The sequence below is a fragment of the Corvus cornix genome, chromosome 2 (genome assembly GCF_000738735.6).
Source record: "Corvus cornix cornix isolate S_Up_H32 chromosome 2, ASM73873v5, whole genome shotgun sequence".
In the NCBI taxonomy this organism is placed as follows: Eukaryota; Metazoa; Chordata; class Aves; order Passeriformes; family Corvidae; genus Corvus; species Corvus cornix.
The window spans coordinates 86,477,394-86,499,834 of NC_046333.1; the positions used below are offsets into that span (position 1 = coordinate 86,477,394).

Consider the following 22,441-nt stretch of genomic DNA (forward strand, 5'->3'; position numbering starts at 1 on the left):
AGAATAATCCATCGTGCCGGTAAAACAACAAAAAAAAAGACAATATTGGCCAAATTCTGTTCTGTCTCACAATGCTCTATATCCAGAAAAATTGTCTGAAGTCAATGGAGTTGCTCTGATCTATGCCAGGCTAATTGAGAGCAGACTTTGGGTTCTGAGCTGGGAAAAGTTGACCGTAAATGCTAAGGGCGACCAAAAGGAAAACTTGCAGGCCTTTTTCATCCACTTGGCAGCCTTTTTCCAAACTAAATGTATTGCTCTTTCTCCTGTGGTTCAAAACAAATAAGGATCCAAATCTGCTTTGTGTTAAAATAGTTTTCATGGAGAGTTAAGCCCAGATTGATGTGCCTGTTACTAAGTAAGTAAGTAAGTAAAGAAGTTGATAACAGCTACTAACTAAGAAAGGCTGAAGGTTCATTTAAAGGTCTGTACCTTCTGCAGCATACTTTAAGATGCCTGTCCTGACCACTAGCAGGTCTGATTTGCTAAAATGTTTTTCTGTTACCATGATGGCATAGAGCACCCGTAAGGCTGGCGGGAATTTCAGTCCTGTTAACATGATGTTTTAAATGCCGTGCTGGAGGTGCTTCCTAAAGTTTTCTGCCCTGGTCCAAATTGAGTGCTCTCAGTCTGTGGTCTAGCATGCTGTTTCTTATGCAGTAGACTTTTAAACACATTCTTCCATGGGTTGTGTTGTTTGTTTGTTTTTTTTCTTTTTAAAATAAAGCTAGCTTTTTCCAGCCACACAATGGAGAGAGTCAAGGAAAAATGTAAGGAGTGGCATGGAATTAGCACTAGATTTATGCTGTTATTGTATGCAGTGATTTCTGGATAAATAAGCATTAAAAGGCAACTTTCTCTCTGTCTTTCAGTCTCATCCTGACTGGCTTTGAGAGAGTAAAAGGCAGGTCATTCAGAAGTTCTCAGTGCTGTCTTGAGCACTGGACAGTTTCTCTGAGTTGTATTCATACAAATCAGAAACAAGTGCTTCTCCCAGTTTTCCAGATTAATGTTTCACATTTTGCTGTGCATTTCCCTTTCTTCTGTGCTGCACAGAGACCACACTCATCCCTCACCCTGGGTGTCCCATCAGAGCTGTGTCCGCCAGACCTCAGCAAACATATGCAAGCGAGCTTCTAGGAGATTTACACTGACACCTCTTACCAGCAGTCAGGTGAATGGCTCCACCGCTGTGGAATTGGTTACAGTCAGAACTGAGGTTTATAAAGCTCTGAATAGCTAGGATTAGGTATTTACCTCTGTTTACTAGATTCACTGCTTTTTATTTCCATAGCTTTGATTTATTTTTTATCATCAAAAATCACCAAAGAATTGCTAAGATCCATCTTATAACACTAAATATGTTCATCTAGAGATAACCTGGCCATGGTTAGAACTTTCTTGTCAGTATTCCTGTGTTTGACACCTAACAAAAGAGAGAACTGACTGCCATCTTAGGAACTTACCAGAGTGGAGCCTGCATTCTGAATCAGTGACCAAAGCTGGCTTTAGCAAACTATCACTTTTTAGACCTTGAAGCTAAGAAGATATGAGGAACTCCAACTCTTCATGTCCACCTGAGGTTCCAGATTTTTCAATCTGAAAAAAGCTGACCTTTAGGAGAGCTATATTGATAAAGTAAAAACAACAGAGAAGCAAACAGGGAATTATGTATCTATGGACTTTGCATTTGTTAGGGTCCTGCCTGGAAGCCTGTTAGAACTCTTCCTCTGAGTAAAAAGTAGCACAGGGAATTCCAAAGTTTCCCACAAATTTCTAGGCTAGCTGGACACAGCTCCATTGTACAGTGCACCCTGGGCTCAAGGTCTTTCATGCCCTTTATGGTCCTAGAAGAAAACAGGGAAATAGTTGTCTAAATAAAGGAAAGCTGTGCTGAGAAGTCATAAGGATCTGTTTGTTAGTAAATGCATGTTTGTGATGTTTGAGGATTGCCAAGATGCAGGCAGAGATCGTGACGCTATTTTGGTTTTACCAGAAAACAAAGAATATAGCTGAGCCTCTGATGCTAAGCATTTTTTCTGCTCAACTTCAGATTCCTGTCAAGTTTCTTAACAACAGTACAGACCTCAGTTTGCTTATTAGGCCCCATTAACTGATTGTTCAAATTGCTTCATGTAGAGCCAGGACTGCAGGGTTGGTTTGTTCATGATACAGCTGAGACTTCTTTTTTTATTATCATGATTTTCCATGTTTTCAGACATCCCAAACCATAACTAATCTTTTATTTTTCTCTGGCATACAGAAAAATTCTAGTTTTTGTCATGATGTTTCAAGTTCTGGTGACTTTGCACAACACTATAAGAAAAGATTTGATTGTATAAATTCTTAATGGCTATAGATCAAAGATACAGTGGTGAGTGAGGTTTATGTTATGTTATTTTATGTTATTTTATTTAGGATGGTTTGTTCCACATCTCTTAGAGTTGTTGTCTGTGTCAAATATGATAAGTGGTATGATAGGTATGAACCAGCAAAGTGGGGAGACTCAACATCATCATTTGATGTAAGACTCAGGCTGTGGTATGGATTACTAAAGGCCCAGATGAGAGAAGAAGTTAATTTCTCTTTTATTGCTGTCATAGAAAGAAACACATGTTGGGGGTTTTTTTCTTGATGTTTATCTCTGGTTCCTAGTTTTGAGTATTTAAAACAACTGAGGCATGAAATTAGACTAAGAACACATCTCCAGGATAAACATGCAGTCACATATCTGTGGATGTGAATCTCTTTAATACACGTATATACACATAGACATACACTCATACATATGAGCTGAGCTACCTAGCATTTGGGTGTGCTTTGACACTGAAGGGTATATGATCATTTATGAGAGTTAATAACCCTTTTCACAGTTTGGTTGGTATGGGTGAAAATGGAAATGGGATATAAAAAAGAAGAGGTTTTGGAAAGATTTATCTATGAAATTAAATGGCTTGATAAGGTAGCCAAGGTAGTGTCTGTTCATAGCATCAAATCGTTGTTAGTCTTTGACAACAATACCATACAAAATCTGACCTGCTATTTTAGGTTTGGAACAGGAGAACATGTTTATTTCTCCTATGCAGGCAGAATTTGAAGCAGGAAGTCAAGCAGATTCAAAAGAAGAACCCTACAAGTGTGAAATTTTTAATCTTACTCTTTGTAAGAATATCTTGGAAGGTCCTGTAAGGAATGCAGTAGAGGAAGAGACATGAGATAGGCTAAGAAAAATTTTCTTTTGAAGCCATACCATAAAAAAGGACTGCATTGATGTATAAGTAGGGATTGACCCACTATGCATAAGTAATAACACAAAAATTTAAAATTTACAGCTTGATGAGTATCTCAGGTCCAGGTCCTATTACTGTTTCAAGATGGTATCAGCCCTTTTTATAGGAATTAAAATATCTCTGTAGGCGTGTCAGGTTTTCTAGTAGGGATACTCTTTGCTGACTGCAGGTCTTGCTGAAAGGAAATGTTTTCTGCCTGGCCTACATGCAGAGTCCAGTTGACAGCACTGCACTTTCCTGTAAAGGCAATGGTAGATTTTCCTATATGAACTTCAGGAGGAGTGAAGAAAGCACCACAGTTTAAATAGATTATAGCTGCATGGCAAATGAAATCACAGCATGACTTAGCCTAGTTATTTTACTTTGTTTTTTTCCACTATGGGCTTATCTTTCGTGAGCTACCTGAGGAAATGTGATGCCAAACCAGGGTGGGAATGCATTTCCCTGGATCTGTATGGTCGTGTTTTATGCACTGGAGTACACATGCCTTAGAGATTTCACCTCTCCGGTGTGTTCCCAGTGTTTGTAAACATGATCCTCTGAGGACAGGAAAGGTTTTTTACACATGAGATGCAATGTGGGGGGAAAAAAACCTGCAGTTTGGCAGGATGCCATTCCCTTTGAAGTAAGGGTCAACAACAGTGACCTTCAAGTGTTAACGAATATGCACTTCCAAGCTCTGAAAATAACATTTCTTCTCTCTTTCTGTATATATTTCAGTACATACTGCTCCAAAAGTCTATCTGTCTTTATTCTGTTTCTTTACCTCTCTGCTCTTAGAAATGTAAAAACAGCAATGCTGTTCAATGATCAGAGAGTTGTGACCCTTGAAGTCTTTGCAAAGCCCTGCCAGTCTCTTAAGCAATGCTGCTGTCTTGCTATGCTTTGATGTGTCCTATATAAACCAACTGCAGCAATTAAACAAGTGTGGAGGCATTGCCTAGGTTTAGTTGTGAAAAGCTGTTGCTGATCATATTTTAGGCATAACAAAGTTACAGGAACCTAAAGATAAAGAACAGATATGAAGGCATAGTGAGTGCATGTACTTCACATCATTTGTCATTTCCTCAACTTTTTGCCTGAACTGTTTTTTTTATTTAGGGAAAAAATACCAGGATCATTTTCCTTTTGACCTTTGTAATTATTCACCTTAGTTTTCCTGTGTGCAGAAGGTGAGATTTTGAGGCTTTGTAAGTACATTGTTATCCATATAATTTCATGTATTTTCATCTTCACATAGTTGCACCAACTGCAGTGGAATGGAAATGGGCAGTGGGATTAATAGGTGGTTTCTTTAGTTTTATTTTTAATGGAGGAGGAAAGTGTATTGCCATATCTTTATACAGACTTATAAATGTTGAATTTAAATTATTACCACTTCTAGCTTTCACATAAAGGACTAGTTGAATCTGTTTTGGCAGCTAGGATAGAAGAAAGGAAGAAGCAACAGAAGTGTACCAAAGCATTTGTCTATTTTACAAGGATTTAGGAATTTGGCTATGAATTGTGCCATCTAAGCTATGAAAGTGGAATTGAACTCATAAATTGAAGAAAATGACAAGCAATGGCAAGAGAAAATAAAATTACATCCACTGTGACTTATAAATATCTTTCCTTGAGGTAACATGTTTCACTTTCTTTGTTCACTTGGAGTTCAGGGATGCAGCTGTGCAAGAGGTAAAACAGGTCAGAGGTTTGCAGGAGAGAGGGTGGAAAACAACCTTGAAAGGAAAATTTGTGAGATCAGCTGTAGTATTCAATTTAAAATGATGTTGTGAAATGGCTAATGGTGGTCTTATTTCACTGAATGTGGCTTGTAGTCCTGGTCACAGAATCATAGAATGGTTTGGGTTGGAAGGGACCTAAAGATCATCTACTAGATCTCATGAGTTAACTTTTATGTGCATTGTATATGCAGACCAAAGCCTTGGTAGCCTAATTCTGGCAAGATCATAATGTTTTCTATTGTTCTGTATTCTGGTTCATTACTGGTTAAATTCATCCTGAATTAAAATGATTTGAAGCATATCTTACCTTTTCAAAATTTCCTTTGATACCAAGCAAAGCAGAATGTGTTTCTGTGCTCGTGCTTACTTTGTTGGTGTGGGTTGTTTGTTTGTTGGGGAATTTTTTTATTCCTTCAGCACAGCCTTTGATTTTTCTTTTAGCTCTGCCTTTGGTATTTTTTTTTGAGGTGGGGAGTGAGAAATTTGTGTTTCTGGGCTACAGGCTAGAACAAAGAAATCCTAAGTTCTTTCAAGCTGCCTTCATCAAAACTGTGCAGACAAAGAGGTTGGGGAGGGCCTGGAGAAGACAGAGACTACACAGAACCTTGTACACATTGCTCAGCTCTAGGGTCCAGTGGGACAGAGAGCAAGTTTTGGTGCTTTGAGTTCTTGTGGACTAGGAGCCACAAGAACATTGTCTTTAGAGTGGTGTCTTAGTTTTAAAATCATCCAACTGTGACTAGGTTAGGGGTGTGTGAGGTGCAGTGCCTGGCACCTCAAGGACTCTGGCCCTGCCTTTAGCTAAACTTGTAGAAGAGTCCCTTTATTATAATTTCCCTTCATCAGTCTGTATTTATTAGTGCTTTTCTCTTTGCAGCTTTGAATAGCTATTTAATATCAGCAGGGTAAGTTTGACTGGCACTCTTTTTTTTTTTCTTTTTTTTAAATTTATTTATTGTGAAAAGGAGAAAAGCTAATCCTTTAGTCTAAACCTTTGTCTAGATTTTGTTTTGCTGCCCTAGTGGTTCTCACTCCATAAACTGCACTTTCATAGTCTTTTTTAACATGCACATTATTTTAAATGGCTATAAATACTTTTGTGTCACATTTTAGTCGAAACAACTGAGCAAAACCTGTGCCCTAGAAGATGTTTGTTAGTTGCTATGACCGATGATATACTTTATAAAGATTTGTGGGGGTTTGGGGTTTTGTTTATTTGTTTAGTGGGGGTGTTAGCTGGTAGCAGTAATCCATTCTAAATATGAAAATAAACATAATGATTGTTTTGAAATTTGTTTTCAGTGCTATAAAGCTTTTGTTTAAATATTTCTAATCTAATACTTTCACCATGAAACTGAAGTAACCCGTGAATAGCCTTAAGGTTAGCTGAATATATCTGATCCTTCAGCATTAGCTGAAGGCCTTCCTCCCTGCCACTGGAGAAATATTTGCCTTTTGTTAAACAGGATGGATTCCTCTGCACTACTGAAAAACATGCTGGCTTCTGCGACCTCATTTAATTGGAAACCTCCCTATAAGTCCTTTTTCTTAATTTAATTCTACTATTGCATTGACTCCAAGTTTGCCTCTGTATGTGAGAGGAACAATGAGCTTTTCCACATTATCCTTTCTTCACTGCACACAAAAATGAACACATAACTCTGAACAGTTCAGATGAATTCACAAATCTGTCTACTGCTGTGTTTGTGCATCTGACTCTAGTTAGTGTTTTCCCATTTTAATAAATATTCACACAGAAATTTTCCTTTTCTACCTCTTAGGAAAGCTTTAGTTAGCAGGTTTTTATGGACAGAATAGCTGTCCTCTAACAAGACTGAAATGACTGCCACTGTTGCTTTCGTTAAAAGAAGGGCACACATCATTCCTGCCTGTGAGCTTATCCCTCTCCACTGATCTGTATCTGATCCCCTTTCTGAGGATACTCAAGGGCTCTGAAACTGTGAGTTTAGTTGCTGAAAGATGATGTTCAGAATGTTGAGCCTCTCCCCTATGCACACACTTCCTTTTTGCAAGTTTCCCTTGAGCACATTGGCTCCCCCAGACTGGAGAGCGTGCCTGCCTCTGTGCACACCAATCATCTCTGCTACCAAGTCACACAGCCAGATCCTTCCTCAGGCTTTTCCAACCACTTGCCATGTAGTTGCTGCCCTCCTGCACCTAATATTAGTAAAGGAAAAGAGTTTTCCAGTCCAAGCTTCTTCTAAGGTTTTGACCTAGAACTCAAGGACCCTTGAGGAAGGAGTCATTGGCCTGACAGAAGAATGATTTCTTTCCAATCCCTAAATTTTTTTTTCCGCTTCTTTCTCCATGCTGTGTAAACTCCTGTTGTTTCAGCCATGCCCTCGTAAGGAGGAAAACATTCTCAAAGAACTTTTTCAAATCTGTGAGATACACCATATCAGATGAGTATTTCAGTTAAGATTTTTGTCATTTGAGACAACTGAGGAGAGGAGACATTTTGATATCACCAATGTGCAATCCTGGTGGGAGCTTTAAACATCAATAATGGGGACACTCTTGTTCATATAAGCAACAGCTGTGCTGCCAGCATTATAGGATGAATTGTGCTCTAATCAGAGAACCATGAGCCCACAGAGCTTCACGGGTTATTTCCCAAATGTGAGTGCTGTAGGACTAGCAGATACAGAAGTTTCCCTTCACAGGAGATAATAGCAAAGCTAGTCTTGAGCTAGTAAGGAGAAGGGATTTTATGAATGCTCCCTGGTCAACTCTTTCTTTTCTTTCTTCCAGTAAATGAGTAAATGTGTGAAAGTTGAGAGGTGTCTGTGTAAGAGAGGTATATATTTGTGGAGAGGACAGGGAGATGAAGAGGTGACAACTGAGATGGTTATGCCACTAAGCCACCTTAGGAATGGTTGAAAATGTTTACTTTGTAAATGTTTGCCAGAGTATTGGCAAAGTTCCAGGCCCTGCCATTTTCCTGGTTATTCTGTAACTAACTCTATATAAATGCAACAAATTTTGGAGGGACCCTTTGCATTGCACTCAATGAGTTCATGATCTCACACTGTAAATATTCATTATTCTTATAACAGGAAAACTAATTCTAAATGGAAAAAAATCCACAGAGCATCCCTTCAGAATCAGAGGAAAGAAAAGCTTTCAGGAAAATGCAAGGAATTTGAATGTCTTACAAACTTCATTACTGATTGTATGTTTTCCTTTTTTTCATGGAGCATAACCTAGTGGTATATACATCATTAAATCAAGTGGAGAACTGTATCAACTGCAAATATATCTTCCATGAGTCTCGTAGTTTGGGGAGATTAAAAGCACAGATAGGAGGGACAGGAGGCAGACAATGTAGCCTTTTTCATTATGTTTAATATAGGTTTCCTATTTTACTTATGTGGTTTGTAGGTTATGGAGGCTGTATGCAAGTCTTACACTTCTGCCAGAATTACTGATGAACTGAAGCCTGCTCTGACTGTACTAATGACTTTACTGAAATAATTCATGTACTGGCATCTGATAACTTAAATATTGCTATTTGCAAATAGTCCTGAACTGATTTGGTCTCTCTGTTATTTCTAGCTCAGTGGTTCACCCTGTTCTGTTTTCCAGTTGAGCTATTGGTTACTTAGCAGGAATATTTTATTTGTGTTAATTTAGAAAGCATGATGTCCAGTGCCAGCTGTCCCATGCCAGCACAGTGTGTACTGTCCTTTAAGCCAAAAAGACACAACTTAATGACTAATGAGTTGAACATTGGTATTGTCATGAATGTTTTCCGTTAATGCCTCTGCAGGTAGGGCAGCCGCAAATGGGAAGCCAAGCTCAAGAAAAAGCAATGGCAGCTTTGAATCTTAAAAATTAATAGGAAAAATGTAAATGGGGAGAGGATAGAAGTTTTATATTGGTAGCTACCCTTGTGCAAGCACATACTTAGCAGGAAGTTTATAGGTGGCTTTTTGTCTAACATAGGAGGGCCATAACTCCCTCTTCATCAGTCTTTTCCTTTCATTTCTAACTTCATTGCATTTCTTTTTCTGGGGACTCATATTGTTTTCTCTTCCACCTTCTTTCTTTCCATCCCACTGCATGCTTCTTTTCCTTGGTCTGACCTCAGAGAGGACGAATATGAAGAGGAGGAAGAAGAACAGCCAGTCACAGAGCCCAATACTGAGGATGAGGGGGAGGAAGAGGCCAATAGGCAGGTCAAAGCCAGGTACCAGGATTCAGCATTGTCCCTCCACCTTTTCTTCAGGCTCTGGCATGAACTCACCAGCACAATGTGCAACAGCATCCACCTTTTCACTCACATTCCTTGATCACCTGTTAAAGCCACCCCCCAAGGAAATTCTTTTGCATTTAAAAACCTTGGGGAGGGGGCTGGTGGGTGGCAATGCTGATGGAAACATGTTTAATTCTGTAGGTTCAGTGCACTACGAACTGTCTGCACTCACTCCCTTTATGTAATGCTCACAAATCTTAAAAGCTGTAGTGGAAAGCATAACTTCCAAGCATGGTTTGGTTTAACTTCTTAGTTAAGACAATGATGAAAAACTACAATGCTGAGGATATTGCTTGGTTTCTTAGGTTTTCATCCCTATCTTCATCCTGCAACCTTATTTGGAATACCTGTTGCTATGCAGTAAATTGACATTTTTTGAATGCTGCCTATGGTTTCTTATAAGTTTTGTTCATGTTTCAATAGCAAAGAACTACTTTGAGGCAAAACTGATATATATGTGTATAAATATAAAATTTTATAAATGTCTGCCCACCTGTATATATATAGATATCAGCAAATCACCTATCAATACTCATGTGTAAAATTTTCCACTTATTTCTGAGATATATATATGTTTGGCATTTGGCAACTTGATCATAATAAATTGGAAGCAAGAAAATACATCTTTGTTTGAGACAGCCATTTGATTTAGATTAAATTATTTGGCTTTGCAACTCAGCAAATGAGATTGGGTTTTTTTGGTTTTTTTTTACATAAACCGCATTCATGCAGACACTATACAGCACAGAAGGAAGAAAGGAAACTGTTTAATGTGTGAGTTCCAAAGAAAATACTGTACTGTTGTTATTATTATCTTCCAGTCTGCAAATCTTGCCAATGGCTGCCTGAAATTTCAAAATTAAGTGATAATTTCCTCAAATCTGATTCTTGAAATTCAAAACTAGGACACAAGTTCTTGGTAAATCTCATGAATATACTAAAATACTGCTAAAAAAAGTGAGGAAGAGCCATGTGAAGAGCGTGATGTGTTTGTAGGTCATTGGTCTTTTACAATAATAATTACTGTAAGATAACTGGGTGATATTCCCATGACTTTACTAAGTACCTTCTTTCACTCTCACTGTAGCATAACAAAAATTATCTGTAACCAGGCTATTCATGTTAGATGCTGTCAAGTGGGACTGGCCTGGCTTCAGTGTCTCCTGTCAAACACAGCAGGTGCAATAGATGAAGGTTTCCAGATTTTCCATTGTGAAAACAATTACCTGGTATACACCTGATGATTAACTTCATAGGATCCCAACATATGTGACATGTATTGTGTTTTTGTTGCATATGCTGTGCCAAGCCCACAGTCCTCAGATGAGGGCCGTGCCTTCCATGCCTGTTGGGAGATTACAGAAGTGGTCTTGGGAGAATGAAATCAGCCACCTCCTAAGTGATCCAGCCCAAAGCCCATGCACAGTGTTTATGCTGGAGTTACTAGTGAAAACGGACACCTTGGAGTGCAGATCCCATGGCTTTTCACCTGCCTTGTGCTTTCTGTCACTCACCAACATCTGCCTTCAGCAGAGCAAAGCAGATGTGTTTTCTGTTTCCTTTGGTGCGAACTCTGCAGGTCTCTGTGTAACACCAACATGGAATGCTGACACTCAGAGAAACCAGAAACTAGTGTCTTTATACCTAGACAAATACCTGGTTAGGTGTTGCTTTTGAGATCATTCTAAACCTGAATTTGGACAGAACAGTGCTAATTGAGTACTTTTTTTTATTTTCATCTTTGTTGGATGAACATTTTTAGTAAAAAGATCAGATTCCCAGGGCAGATGAGAGTCAGATATCTGGACTTGGAGAAGCAGTCCTAGTCCTGCAGACTGTATCTTGAAGCATTTGTGCTCCATGGAACATTTTCCAGTGTGCTGAGTCTGCTTTGTACTGCTCTGATGATGTTTACAACTTAACTTGAATTACACAAAAATTATTCCGAAAATAGTTGTGAAAAGGCTCATGAAAATTAGTTCTGAAGCCTGTAGGCTAAATCCCCTCTTTTGCTTTAGAATGAGTTGCTTCCTTTCACCAGTATTTCCAACCCCAAGAAGAATCCCACTGGGATACAAAGATGTGAGTTCTCTTTATTTAAAAATACGTGATGGTTGTCTAAATTTTGGAAGTTTTTGTTTGTCTGACTCTACTTAGGTTTTTTTTCCCTGCAAGTGTTACTATCTATTATGTCCCTTTGTCCCATTTTTCTCTCCTCTTCCCTTTCTAATGATTTTTTCCCCCTGCAGTGAGGTTCCAGATGTGCATGAGGCTGTGAAGGAAAACTTTTCACAGTGTACTGACTCTTCAGCTGTCTCCAGTGCCATTTCTCCAGCTGAGAGGCCTCTCACCTGCTCTAGAGCGAAGAGCTTTTCTAGCAACTCCTCTTCTGTGCCTGACTCATCTGTCTCTCATCATAATTCTGTCCTTTCATCACCATCTTCACCTGCAACAGCATTGCTGAGCTCTCCCCAAAATTCCTCAGCATCCATTACTCCAAAGGCATCTCCAACAGTGGAGAAATTACCTTACGTACCACATACTCCTTTTCACCTCTTCTCATATGACTTTGAAGAGTCTCCAGCATCTGTGAAAGAGAAGGAAGCAGAAATGATGAGGGAAAACAGGTAGATTTTATATAGCTGACATTAATTTTTAGATAAATTAATAACACCTTTCAAGAATTTTACAGTAGTAATAATGTTACTCTATGTGTTGTATTATTTCCAGAACATACTGTACTAGTTTTAGGCCTGTAAGGCTGTATTTTGATTTGATGTTTCCCCCTTGCCTTTGTTGACCTCATTTGATCTTACTCTTCTTCCATGTCTGTAGTTAATAAGTATCCTGGCCTTATTTATAGAGCAGTGGATAAATAACCCATGATTTGGGAGATCACAGAAAGGAGCGCTGTTTTGCTCTCATTTACAACAATGTAATTTGCAGATGTGATTTCATGAAAATTAATGGAGCTCTTCTGCTATAAGGCCAAGAGAGGTCAGATCAGCACTTGAAATTCAGGGGTGAAGTCCTGGCTTCAAGGCTGAACTGCCAAATCCTAAATTTGTTGTTTGATTACAGTGCGTGTCTGCCTCATGTACAATTTCAGCTCATGCCTGTAATAAGAGATCTATAAAGATAACATAGCACTCAGAATAGACAGTTTTATCTCCACAACATCTGTTGAGTTCACTTGTTCCTCATGCATTTTGCTTAGTCTTTAATTTCTCCCACCCACTTAAAAAAAAATATTGTTTTGTGTCTGTCTGTTTCCAGCTAAAAGAGATTGACTGTAAGTAGCACTAAAAACAGTGATAGAGAATCACCTTGAAAAGAGGTTGATGATTTTTTTTCTGTCTCTCACAGCTGTCAGTGTTCTTTGAATTAGGTGCTGAAAATGTACATTTATATTGTATGCATATTTATTTCTTCCTCTCTCCAGGAGTCCTTCTGAATTTCTGCATGTAACCAAATGTTTTGATTCCTTTGATCCTTTTAATTTTCAATCTCTCTCCTAATAGGTGGGTGTGTTTTGTCCCTTTTTCATTTTGCTGAAAAGCCTGTAAATCCAAGCAGTTGTTGACAAGTGACTTAGTTCACATATTTGTCCTTTACCTGCAACTTGAACACTGGAATTCCTGTAAATTTACATTTTCCTTGATAGGTGCATTTTTCCCTTAGACCTCTCACACTCATTTATTGGTCTCCCATTGCTGCTGCTGTTACACTTTAGAGAGTAGATTCCTAAATACCTTCTGTTCCTGCAACATTTAGTATTTCCGCAGTGATTTTTTTTTCCTCTGACCATCTTTTCTGCTTCTGGTTACTACACAGGTATGAGAGTGTGGTGTGGGGGTGGGGATTCTTCTGGGTTTATTTGGAGGAGGAGGAGGAGGGCAAAGCTTGCACAATTTAGTCAGTAATGTGCCCATAAAAGAGGCAAATGTCTTGAGGGTGAATGCTCCTGGATAAGACTATTGCATCTACACTGGTACATGAGACAAGAAGGGAAAATGGAAGCAATAGCCAGTACCAAAGGAAGGTTAGAAAGATAAACTTTATGTACAGGCTACAGACTTACCCTGGTGTTCTGGTCTTGCCTTGCTCCTATTCCAGCATCTCAGTGTTCCTCTAAATTAGATACGTAGGGATGTTGTGTCCAGACTAGTCCCTCTGAATTTGATTTTTTTTTTTAATAGTTGTAGGTCTGAGTACATAGGAGGTGCATTCCCTCCATTTTCATGATGGTTATCTTTGGACTAATTGAAATTCCTTGGTCTGAAAAAGGGTTCTGCGCTATGTCAGCTTTTTCATGGGGCGGAGGAGAAGGAAAGCATGTGTAATGGTTGATAAGAAGGTCTCCTTGCAGTTGATCAAAATGGAAATGGAGGTTTCTGTGTCAGGAACATACCAGATGAGCTCTGAGTTCTTATCAGGACAATGGAGTTTTCTCATTGCTCACTCAGTACAGGCGCAGTCAGAACATTTTCTGGGCTGAGGCTGTTGGAGAGAAGGCCCAAGCTAGTGCTGGGTCTGTGCTACCAGGGAAGCTCCACACTGTCCCGTTACACAGCCTCCAACGGGCTACTGTCTACGGTTTCTAGTTACTTTTCTTCTAGAGCAAGAAGGCCTGCACAGCAATTATTTCCTGCAAAATTCCTTTTGTAGCTCAGAAACATGCATGTTAGAATTTTCTTCCAAAATTATTCCCCTGTTGCTGGACAGTCAGTATGGTGTCTCAAAAATAGGTGAGGGAAGAGGGGTGTTTTCTAAAGCATAAACCTGGAATTGTTGTCCAAGGGGACATGTTCTCTAAAGCACGATCCCTTCCATTGTAAAAGCACCCAGCTGAAATCTATTCTGATTTTAGCATGGGCCTTGGCAGGCAGCAAGGCTGTTGAACCCTAGGGAGTGAAGCTTGAAACTTTGACTGACATTTTGCATGGCTAGATGAGTGTGCTAAATGGAGCTGAAAGAAACCAACCAGCCTTTTCAAATAAAATTGCTGAGTGAAATTACTGAGTGCTGATGTGTGCAAGGGAAGAAGCAGCGGAGAAAAGATATGGTGAAGGAGGATATATTCTATCTTAAGAATTACAATAAGGAAAACGATATTGCTCTGTTTCCTGAAATGAATTTTGTCGTTTGGATGAGTTGGCCTCGCAGAGTACTGATCTTCAGAGCGCCATATGCTTTCCATGTGGGAAAATGGCATTGTCTGTGAACAATATTAGAGAAATATTAACATTTTCCCAAATCAGGAATCTTTTCTTGACATGCTGTTTAAGTACTATGGTTAAAAGGCACAGTAAAGCCACACAACTGCCTTTTCTATTCAGCACAGGGGCCAGGATGAAAACATTGATAGAAGGGACTCTGGGGATGTGGCCGTTCCAGGAGTCCTGGAAACAATTTCTCTTTGATCAGCAAGCTCACATTGAAGCGAAGCAAGTTTATGGGGTTTTTAATGGAGAGAAGGGCTGATAGAAATTTCTAAAGCCATGCTTCCGGAGACATGTCTTTTTAACCATGGTGATGATTTTTTACAGACATTGTAAGAAATGGCACATAAGCTATTACTTATGTTGGGGGAGGGGAAAGAAAATACTGCCAGCTTTAGTTGAAAAGAATGTGGTTGCTTTCCATTTAAAATGCAAGCATTTGCAAGTCATGGATGTCCATGTTCAGATCATGTCTCAGGAGCGCTGCCACTTTCCTTAATTTTACTAGATACGAATATTGCTGTCTTGGGCTGCTTTGATCCCTTTCCTAATGGCTGGATATCAGCTCCCAAAACAGCTAATAATTTTGAGTAACTGATGAGTAATTCAAGTATTCCTGTTCTGAGTTGTCATTTGAGAGGACCATTCAAATCTCTTATTATTTTCCTTACCCATAGCTCACTGTTTTCATCATGTATATTCATGCCATGGCTGATCTTAAGAGTAGATGCTTGGTTGCATATTTGGAAATAGAGCAACATTTTCAGAAGGTGAACGTTTGAGAAGTTCTGGGGCATGGGATCACTACCACCCCGTAAACAAGAGGATTTACTGTTGCATGCCTGTTTGCTGACGAATTCTTCCTGTCTCTCCCTTTCTCCTACTTTTCTTCCCATTTCTTCAGATACAATAGCTATGGCAGCAGCTCTTACTCTTCTCCACGACCTTACGCTGGTGTGAGTGCCCCTACAACACCCACTACTCGTTATGGGACAACTCTGTCACCGCCTCAGGAGACCAAATCTGACAGGTTTGTAAATTAATCAGTGTTTTGACAACAGTTCCTTTGCAGACAGGATGAAGGAGATAAATGTAAGCTGTTCTGAATGAGTACTGGAAATAGCTTCTAGCCAGATATTTTCTAATGTTGGGGAAAAAATGGACAAAAATCTAAGTGTGTCCATTTCCCACTCATTCTCAAGCCTTTCTGTCTGACTTGGTGTTAAAGGCTGGGTGTATTTCCATCCCACTTCTGTTTCTTCCACTTAAATGGATAAAGCAGAGTTGCTTTGCACATATGCTGTTCTAAGTATTAAAAGGTGAATTAAAACACATTGTCTTTCTTTCTGTTTTTAAAAATAAATTCAGATAGATCTATTTTCACATCTATCATCTTAAATCAACTGCAAAATCTTGGAAACATGCTTAGCTCAGAATTTCCTAGGCCATAATCTTGTGCTTTCTTGAAAATACATGATATATCTCATTGTATTTCATCAAAAGCAAAACATTTTTTGCTATAGCTAAAACAAGCTCTTAAACCTACCAGTTATCAGCTTGCTTTAAAAAAAATTAAAAGGGAATAAAAACCCAAATGAGCAAAAAAAAAAAAAAATTTTGAACAATCAAAATACTCTTGAATTATGTATAGTACTAGGGGAAGAAAAAAGATAGGAAAATGTTATGGATACATGAAAGAAGTTCTTGGCAAGAGATTTTTCACCACTAGAAATTAAATATCTGTTACAACCTGAGAGTAACTGAGAGCTTTAAAGGATGTCATGCTGACTTTAAGAAGGAAAGATAAAAGTTTATAATTAATTTAATTCAATAATTTAATATCATAACTTAATTAAATAATACTCAATTAGGCCAGATGGGGTTTGGATTGTTTGTTTCCAAACTGGCCTCTAATTCATAAAAATTGCATCTCCCACCCTGTTTTCTGAACTTAGGGTTTTTTACAGGATCCTTTTTCTGTATTCCAGTTAATTTTTGTTAATGACTCTTTGGCATATTTCTATATATGTATGAGTTTTTGTTTGTATATGTATGTATGTTTGAACCTTCCTCATGCCTTGCATCCTTTCCAGGCTGCTACTCAGAATGGTTCAAGTTAGGTTCTTCCAGCATACATGTATTTCTAGCCATGAGGTATTGATTTAACCCATTTTTTCAAGTGAGTAATTACATTAAGTTTCTCTTTGGAGAAAGGCATTGTTTTTCATTTGCTCATCTTCCTGGAGTACCTTGCCTTGGTTTGTCTTTCCTGATCTCAATTAGATTACTGCCGAGTACAACCATAATAATAAACTCTACACCAGCATTTTCACCCCCTTCTACCTCAGCAAAATAGATGCAGGACAAGCAAGAGTTAACAGTATCCTGCTGCTTGGGAAGTTTAAGATTTCCAAGCCCCTGCTCTTGTGAGCTTCTGATTGCTACTTCAGCAAAGAAACCCCAAAGTGGTCAAACGCTGAGATGGCTAAAGATGGTTGGGCTTGTCCTGCAAGAGGCTGATGGCGCTGGCCCTGCTCCAGCAAAGAAAGCCAGCTTTCATTTCAGCGTGTGCGTAAGTGCCTTGCTGGTTTGGAGCCAAAATGCCTTGGCCCCACAGGATGAAGCTGTAAAATTTGCAGATTCATGGAGACTCAGGCCAGAGGGGAGCTCTGCAATCATCTGTTGTGACCTATAATGGGTCTCACAGAAGCTAAATGAAAGACCCCTTACTCTCACGTGTTTTCAAGTGGCAGCGCATGATTTCTCCTGAAAACATTCCAATATTTATCATCACTGCTAGGAAAATATTTTATATTTTGAGGCCAGTTTTTCTAGCAGCATCTTCCAGCCATCACACCTCATCTTTCTTTTTTCTGTGAAACTGTAAAGTGCTCTACCTTCACCTGTCAGATCTCTCTTACGTGTTCTAAGTGACTGAACACAGTGCTCAGAGTCACATCTCTGTCTTTCCTTCAGGTTATGTGTGCTGCTTTACACCTCACATGATAAAAATCTCTGTACTCCTGTTTAAATTTGCAGTTTTCTGTTCGTGGTAGTTCATGAACTCACCAGGGCTTCTGCATTTTTACATTTGAGGGATGTTACAGCCTGATGCTTCTTGTATATGAGAAGTGTGAAAAATGTGTATACACCACAGCTGCATGTTGTCTGCAGAATAGATGCAGTTATATCTTGAGAGAGAATTAACACGTTCAGATGCCATTTTGCATTGTCCTGTTCTTTTTGAGAGTGCTGCCACTGCAGATGTATAGTTCTGCAAGCTCTAAAGAACTAACTGCTTTGAAGAAGAGCAGAAGCCTTCTTTTCTTTCATTGTCCTGAAAGAGATGCATTGCAGAAATGCCCATGTAGAGATTGACGGATGGAATTTGCTTATTGGAGAGCAGGCCGTGTAGTGCATGACGCAATGCTTGGCACTAATTAGTAAATGGAACATGCTGTGGAAGTTTTCACAGTCTTCTATGAATGGTGTTTGCCTTAGATTATGTAAACATTATTTCCTACCTCCTGATGGTAAAAATTTACACGGATTCAAACACCTAAAAAAAGTTAAAGGATGGGGGGGGTGGAGAGGAAGACACTTGATAAGAAGCAGATGCATATCTATGGTTAGCTCCAAGGTGTGTTTTCTGGTTTCAGCTTATGCTGCAGACATGCAAAGCCTTCACAGAAGATTCCTGTCTTTTATCATGCAGGGAAGAGCTTCAGATGCAGTTTCTGGTACCATTTATCTGACCTTGGAGAATGAGGAGGAAGGAAGAAGCAGCACCTAGAGCAGTGCCCAGCACAATGATTCATGCTCCATTCAGTTGCCCTGACAGGCCTTTCAAACCCTTGGCTGCATATTGCATATGTAAACAAGAGCTACAACTTAGGTGGAAAGAAGCAGTGTGGTTGACATTTTGACATTCATACTTTTTAAACCCTCTTTGCCTGAGATCAGTAGGGAATCATAAGAGCAGTATAAGTCAGTGCAAAAGTAGCTGGATTTTGTTCTTTGAAATTCACATCTTCTATATATTTCTGATTGTACAGCAGAAGAAAAGGCTTACTTTACTGTTTCTAAATACAGCTGCAGCCTTTTGGCAAGTTCTTGCAATGCTGTTGTTCTCTCTCATTTCCCTCGGTCCCCTGTGGAGAGCCATGCTTCTGAAGTACATATTGCAGCCACGGGAATCCTGCTGAAGAAGGGCAAATTGCAGGGGACTTTCTGTTCAGCCCTTCGCTGGGAGAGAAGGGGTGTGTCAATCCTCTTGTATCTCTCTGCTTGTGAAAGTTGCTCCTCATCCATAGGAAGTATAACCAAGTCTGCCTATTTTCTAATGCCAGAGAGTCCATTGCTCCATAAATACACTGCTCCCACTCTTCACAACTTCACCTATTAACACTTTCTATCCAGTTAATAAAAAAACCAAAATCACTCTCATAACCTCATAAATTTTAGTAACAAAGGGGAAGAGCAGTGCATGACTGAAACACATCAGGGAGAAAAGCATTTTTCTGTCCCTCTGAGCTGGCCCCTTGCCTGGGGGCAGAAGGTGTTGTATTTCCATGCCTTATGCTCACACCTAGGATAGTTCTGTCTATCCAGACTGCCTTGTCAGACTATTAATCTAAGACAGTCACTCAAATTGAAACTGCAGCCTGGAGTCTGCTGCTGGGCATCAGACTTGTTACTGGCAAAGCTTCACACCCCTTCATAGTGTCCTTTTGGTGGTGAAGTGTTTGCATTGTTGATCATGGCTATCCTTAGAGGAGATCGTGAAGGAGTGTAACTTTAGGCAAGAGCTCCTAAATTCAGCACCAGCTTTAATTCATTCCACTACCAGAAAAATATCCTGCTGGTGTGTTTGCCAGGGTGGGTTTCTCCTGATGCATTTGCCAGGAGATGGTTCCCCCTGGGCCTGACAGTCAAACAGTAGTACAGTTAGCCTAGCTCAGAAAGCCTTCTCGGGGCACTGCTTGCCAAAGGAGCAAGAGTTCGTGGTCTCGCCTCTATCTGTTAAATCAAATGCCAGAAAGTTCAGCTTGCAAACCTCCACTTCTTGAGGCTCTTGGCCTGTCACTGTGAACTTAGTCTCCACCTCTGGCTGGTCCCTCAGAAGTTCTTCCAACTCTCCAAGCTTGGTAAAGGCCTGCTATGGTGTCGCAGATTATTCCTATTTGAAGCATCTCCAGCTTTTCCAGAGCATTAGAAAATAGGCTTAAGAAATATGAAATATATTTCACATTCTTTAATATGTTTTCCATCTTACTTAGTTTGTGATCTACAGCAATACGTTACCTTGGGCTCCCATGATGCAGGGCCTTGACTGTTGAGTGCTCATTTCCATGTTCTTCTATATCTTTCAAAGGAAGTGTACCTTCACACATTTGTTTCTAAAATAGTCACAGGCAGTGAGATTATCATGCCTAGATGAATAGATGTTTTTTTCTCCTTTGACAGTTAAACATCATACCTGAAGCATAAGCATAAAGTGCAGCAAAAATCTGCAAATACTCTTCATTTGAGTTTCATTCCCTTTCCAGGTGCCTGAAATGGTTATTTGCTGGAAATCTGGTACTTTCTTTCAAATTTCTGTTTCTTTAAAGCAAAACAAAACAAAACAAACAAAAAAAAAAACCTGCTTGAGAATGCTGAACAGCTTTTCCAGTTAGATTTTTTACTAGAATTAAAGGTCTCAGTAATTGACAACACCAGGGAGATGCTGCTGGAGGAAACTTCTTGGCAGGTTCGTTTTGTTTTGTTTTGTTTTGTTTTGTTTTGTTTGCCATTTATCACTAATTTGTACTCTGCAGTTCCCTTACTCCAGTTATTAAGCACTAAGGTAAAACAGAAACCTATGAAACAGAACCTGCTATACAGCCTAAAAAGCTGCTGCTCTCCCAAGAACAGCTCCTCTTTCCTTGGCTTTCTATTCTTTCTGTGTGTACTTCTGGGCTCTCAGACTAGAGATCATCACGATTTTTTCCTTGTGGTAAATGCCAAGCACATCTCTCACTCTGACTAACATAATGAGGAAGGGATAGCTTGGTAGATGATAATAGTGGCCCAGGGCAAAAGCCTCAACTTTATTGCTGAGATTTTAAGAGGAAAAATGACCTTAGGAATTACTTGATGATTTACAGTTTGGGAAGCAGTGGTGGCTTGCTCTGGCCTAGCTGCCTGTTGAACTACTGTGTAAGCAATATTCTTGATTGCAGCTTTGTGGACTTCATCTTAAGGCATATGTTTAAACAGAAGCATGAACTGGTTATGGTTTCAGACTGCAGTGTTGCAGGCTGAACACGCCATGTGCAGTGCTGATCCTTGGGGCACACCCACCTTAGCCTGGATCTACATGTGGGCTCTGCAAGTCACTTCCAGGCAAGTTGTAACTCACGTGAGGATGAGAAGTTGCAGGTTGGAGGAAGACAGCAGTACAGTGTAACACCCTCTCAGGTCAGCTGGAAGAGGAGAATGTATGTTGAAATTCCTTGTGCATTGCCCAGGCTCTGTGCAGCTCCGTCCTGCTGTAGCTTTAATTTGGGTAGTCCCCCATGCCACTTAAAAGGCTAACATTAATCAGTTCTTCTCTTGGCCATTCTCAAGTTTCTTTCTTAAAGGAAGCATTAGTCAGTAGTTTTATCTCTCATTTTTCTGTTTATTTTTGAGAGAAGTTTTCTAAAGATTCCTTAAGTAATGTTTAGTCTGTTTGCAAAGCCTTGTATCAACATGCTTTTGAATTTGCCGTGTCATATAGGGAGACATAACACACGGGGAGTTTCTTTAACTGTGAAAAGCAATATGGCTCTTGGCAGCTTTGTCTCCCCTTTTGTCTCTTTCTAAGCTGGAAAGAGGATTTATTTTGTTAAAGCCAAGAGACATTTAGAGTTACTTAAGGCCTGAGTAGGAGCTGCCGACTGTTGTACCCTCCCTGTAGCATTCCCATGACTGCTGGAACAGGAGCACTTTGCGAAATTAAATAATTACTGCTTCCTTATTAAAGTTATTAATGACTTTGACCCATGTTGTACTAAAGACAATCCTGAATATTAACCTTATGACCTAAAGGGATTTCCTCTCATAAGTCATCTGTTAATTTTTTTTAGCTCCTAAAAATAGACATTGGAATTTTGTGTTCTTCCTATAGATAACCATTTCTATTTAGCAAATTTTAAAAAGTCAACTAAACAGAGGGAAAGGCAGTCACAAAAGAGTATTTCAGAGCTTATGTGAATGAAGAACATTTGAAGTTCAGAATTTCAGTTTTGCTGCAACAAAGCGCTTAGTGTAAGACAGAAATATTTTCTTCATTTTGCAACAAGATTAGAGTAATTCAGGGCACATATTCCTCTTCACAGTATGTAGTCCGTGATGGAGTAATTTCAGAAAACTTCAAGAACTTACAAAAAAGTGTGAGAGATCTTGTGTCTGCCTGAGTTTGTGTTTATAATAATGATTACTAATTCTTTGCTTTGTTAAATGCTGTAGGTCAGGCTAGCTGAATTTTTATTCAGGAGAGCTTTGGCCTTCAGTCAACATTTTAGCTTCATATCCTATGCTCTGTGTATATTTTTTGCCTTCTTTCCCCCTCCCCCCCCCCATTCTTTCCTTTTCCCATCTCTTCTTCCAGTAAGATAAGTAACTAATGACCTCTTTGGCCCCGTGTCCTGATGCTGTGGTGAGGAGCTCTATTCACAAATCCGTAGACCTAGATGCTTTCTTGTTGTGTGTTTTCTTTCTGGAATGAGAATGTAATAACATAGCTTGTTTAGCTTTTATTGGTTTTAACAGCAGGCATAAGAAAGCTTTTCTTAACATTTTTTTATATTAACAGTCCATTCTTAATAGCCTTGCATTCTCTACAAGACTAAAAGCAGTAAGAGTAAGCATCCTTCTGGATTGTATTTGTGGAACTGCACA

At 39.4% G+C, this 22,441-nt stretch overlaps 1 protein-coding gene across 14 annotated transcripts in view; it reads left to right on the forward strand.

Moving 5' to 3' along the window:
* FHOD3 (formin homology 2 domain containing 3) overlaps positions 1–22,441 on the forward strand; it is a 377,773-nt gene that overhangs the window by 270,200 nt on the left and 85,132 nt on the right. For 10 of the 14 annotated variants that reach the window (XM_039572720.1, XM_039548148.1, XM_039548141.1 and 7 more), the window contains 3 exons: positions 9,129–9,227; positions 11,543–11,920; positions 15,420–15,545. In XM_039572720.1, coding sequence (XP_039428654.1) covers positions 9,129–9,227; positions 11,543–11,920; positions 15,420–15,545 — 603 coding nt within the window. The remainder of the gene's footprint in view (positions 1–9,128; positions 9,228–11,542; positions 11,921–15,419; positions 15,546–22,441) is intronic. The other 4 variants (XM_039548149.1, XM_039548150.1, XM_039548152.1 and 1 more) reach the window with 2 other exon arrangements.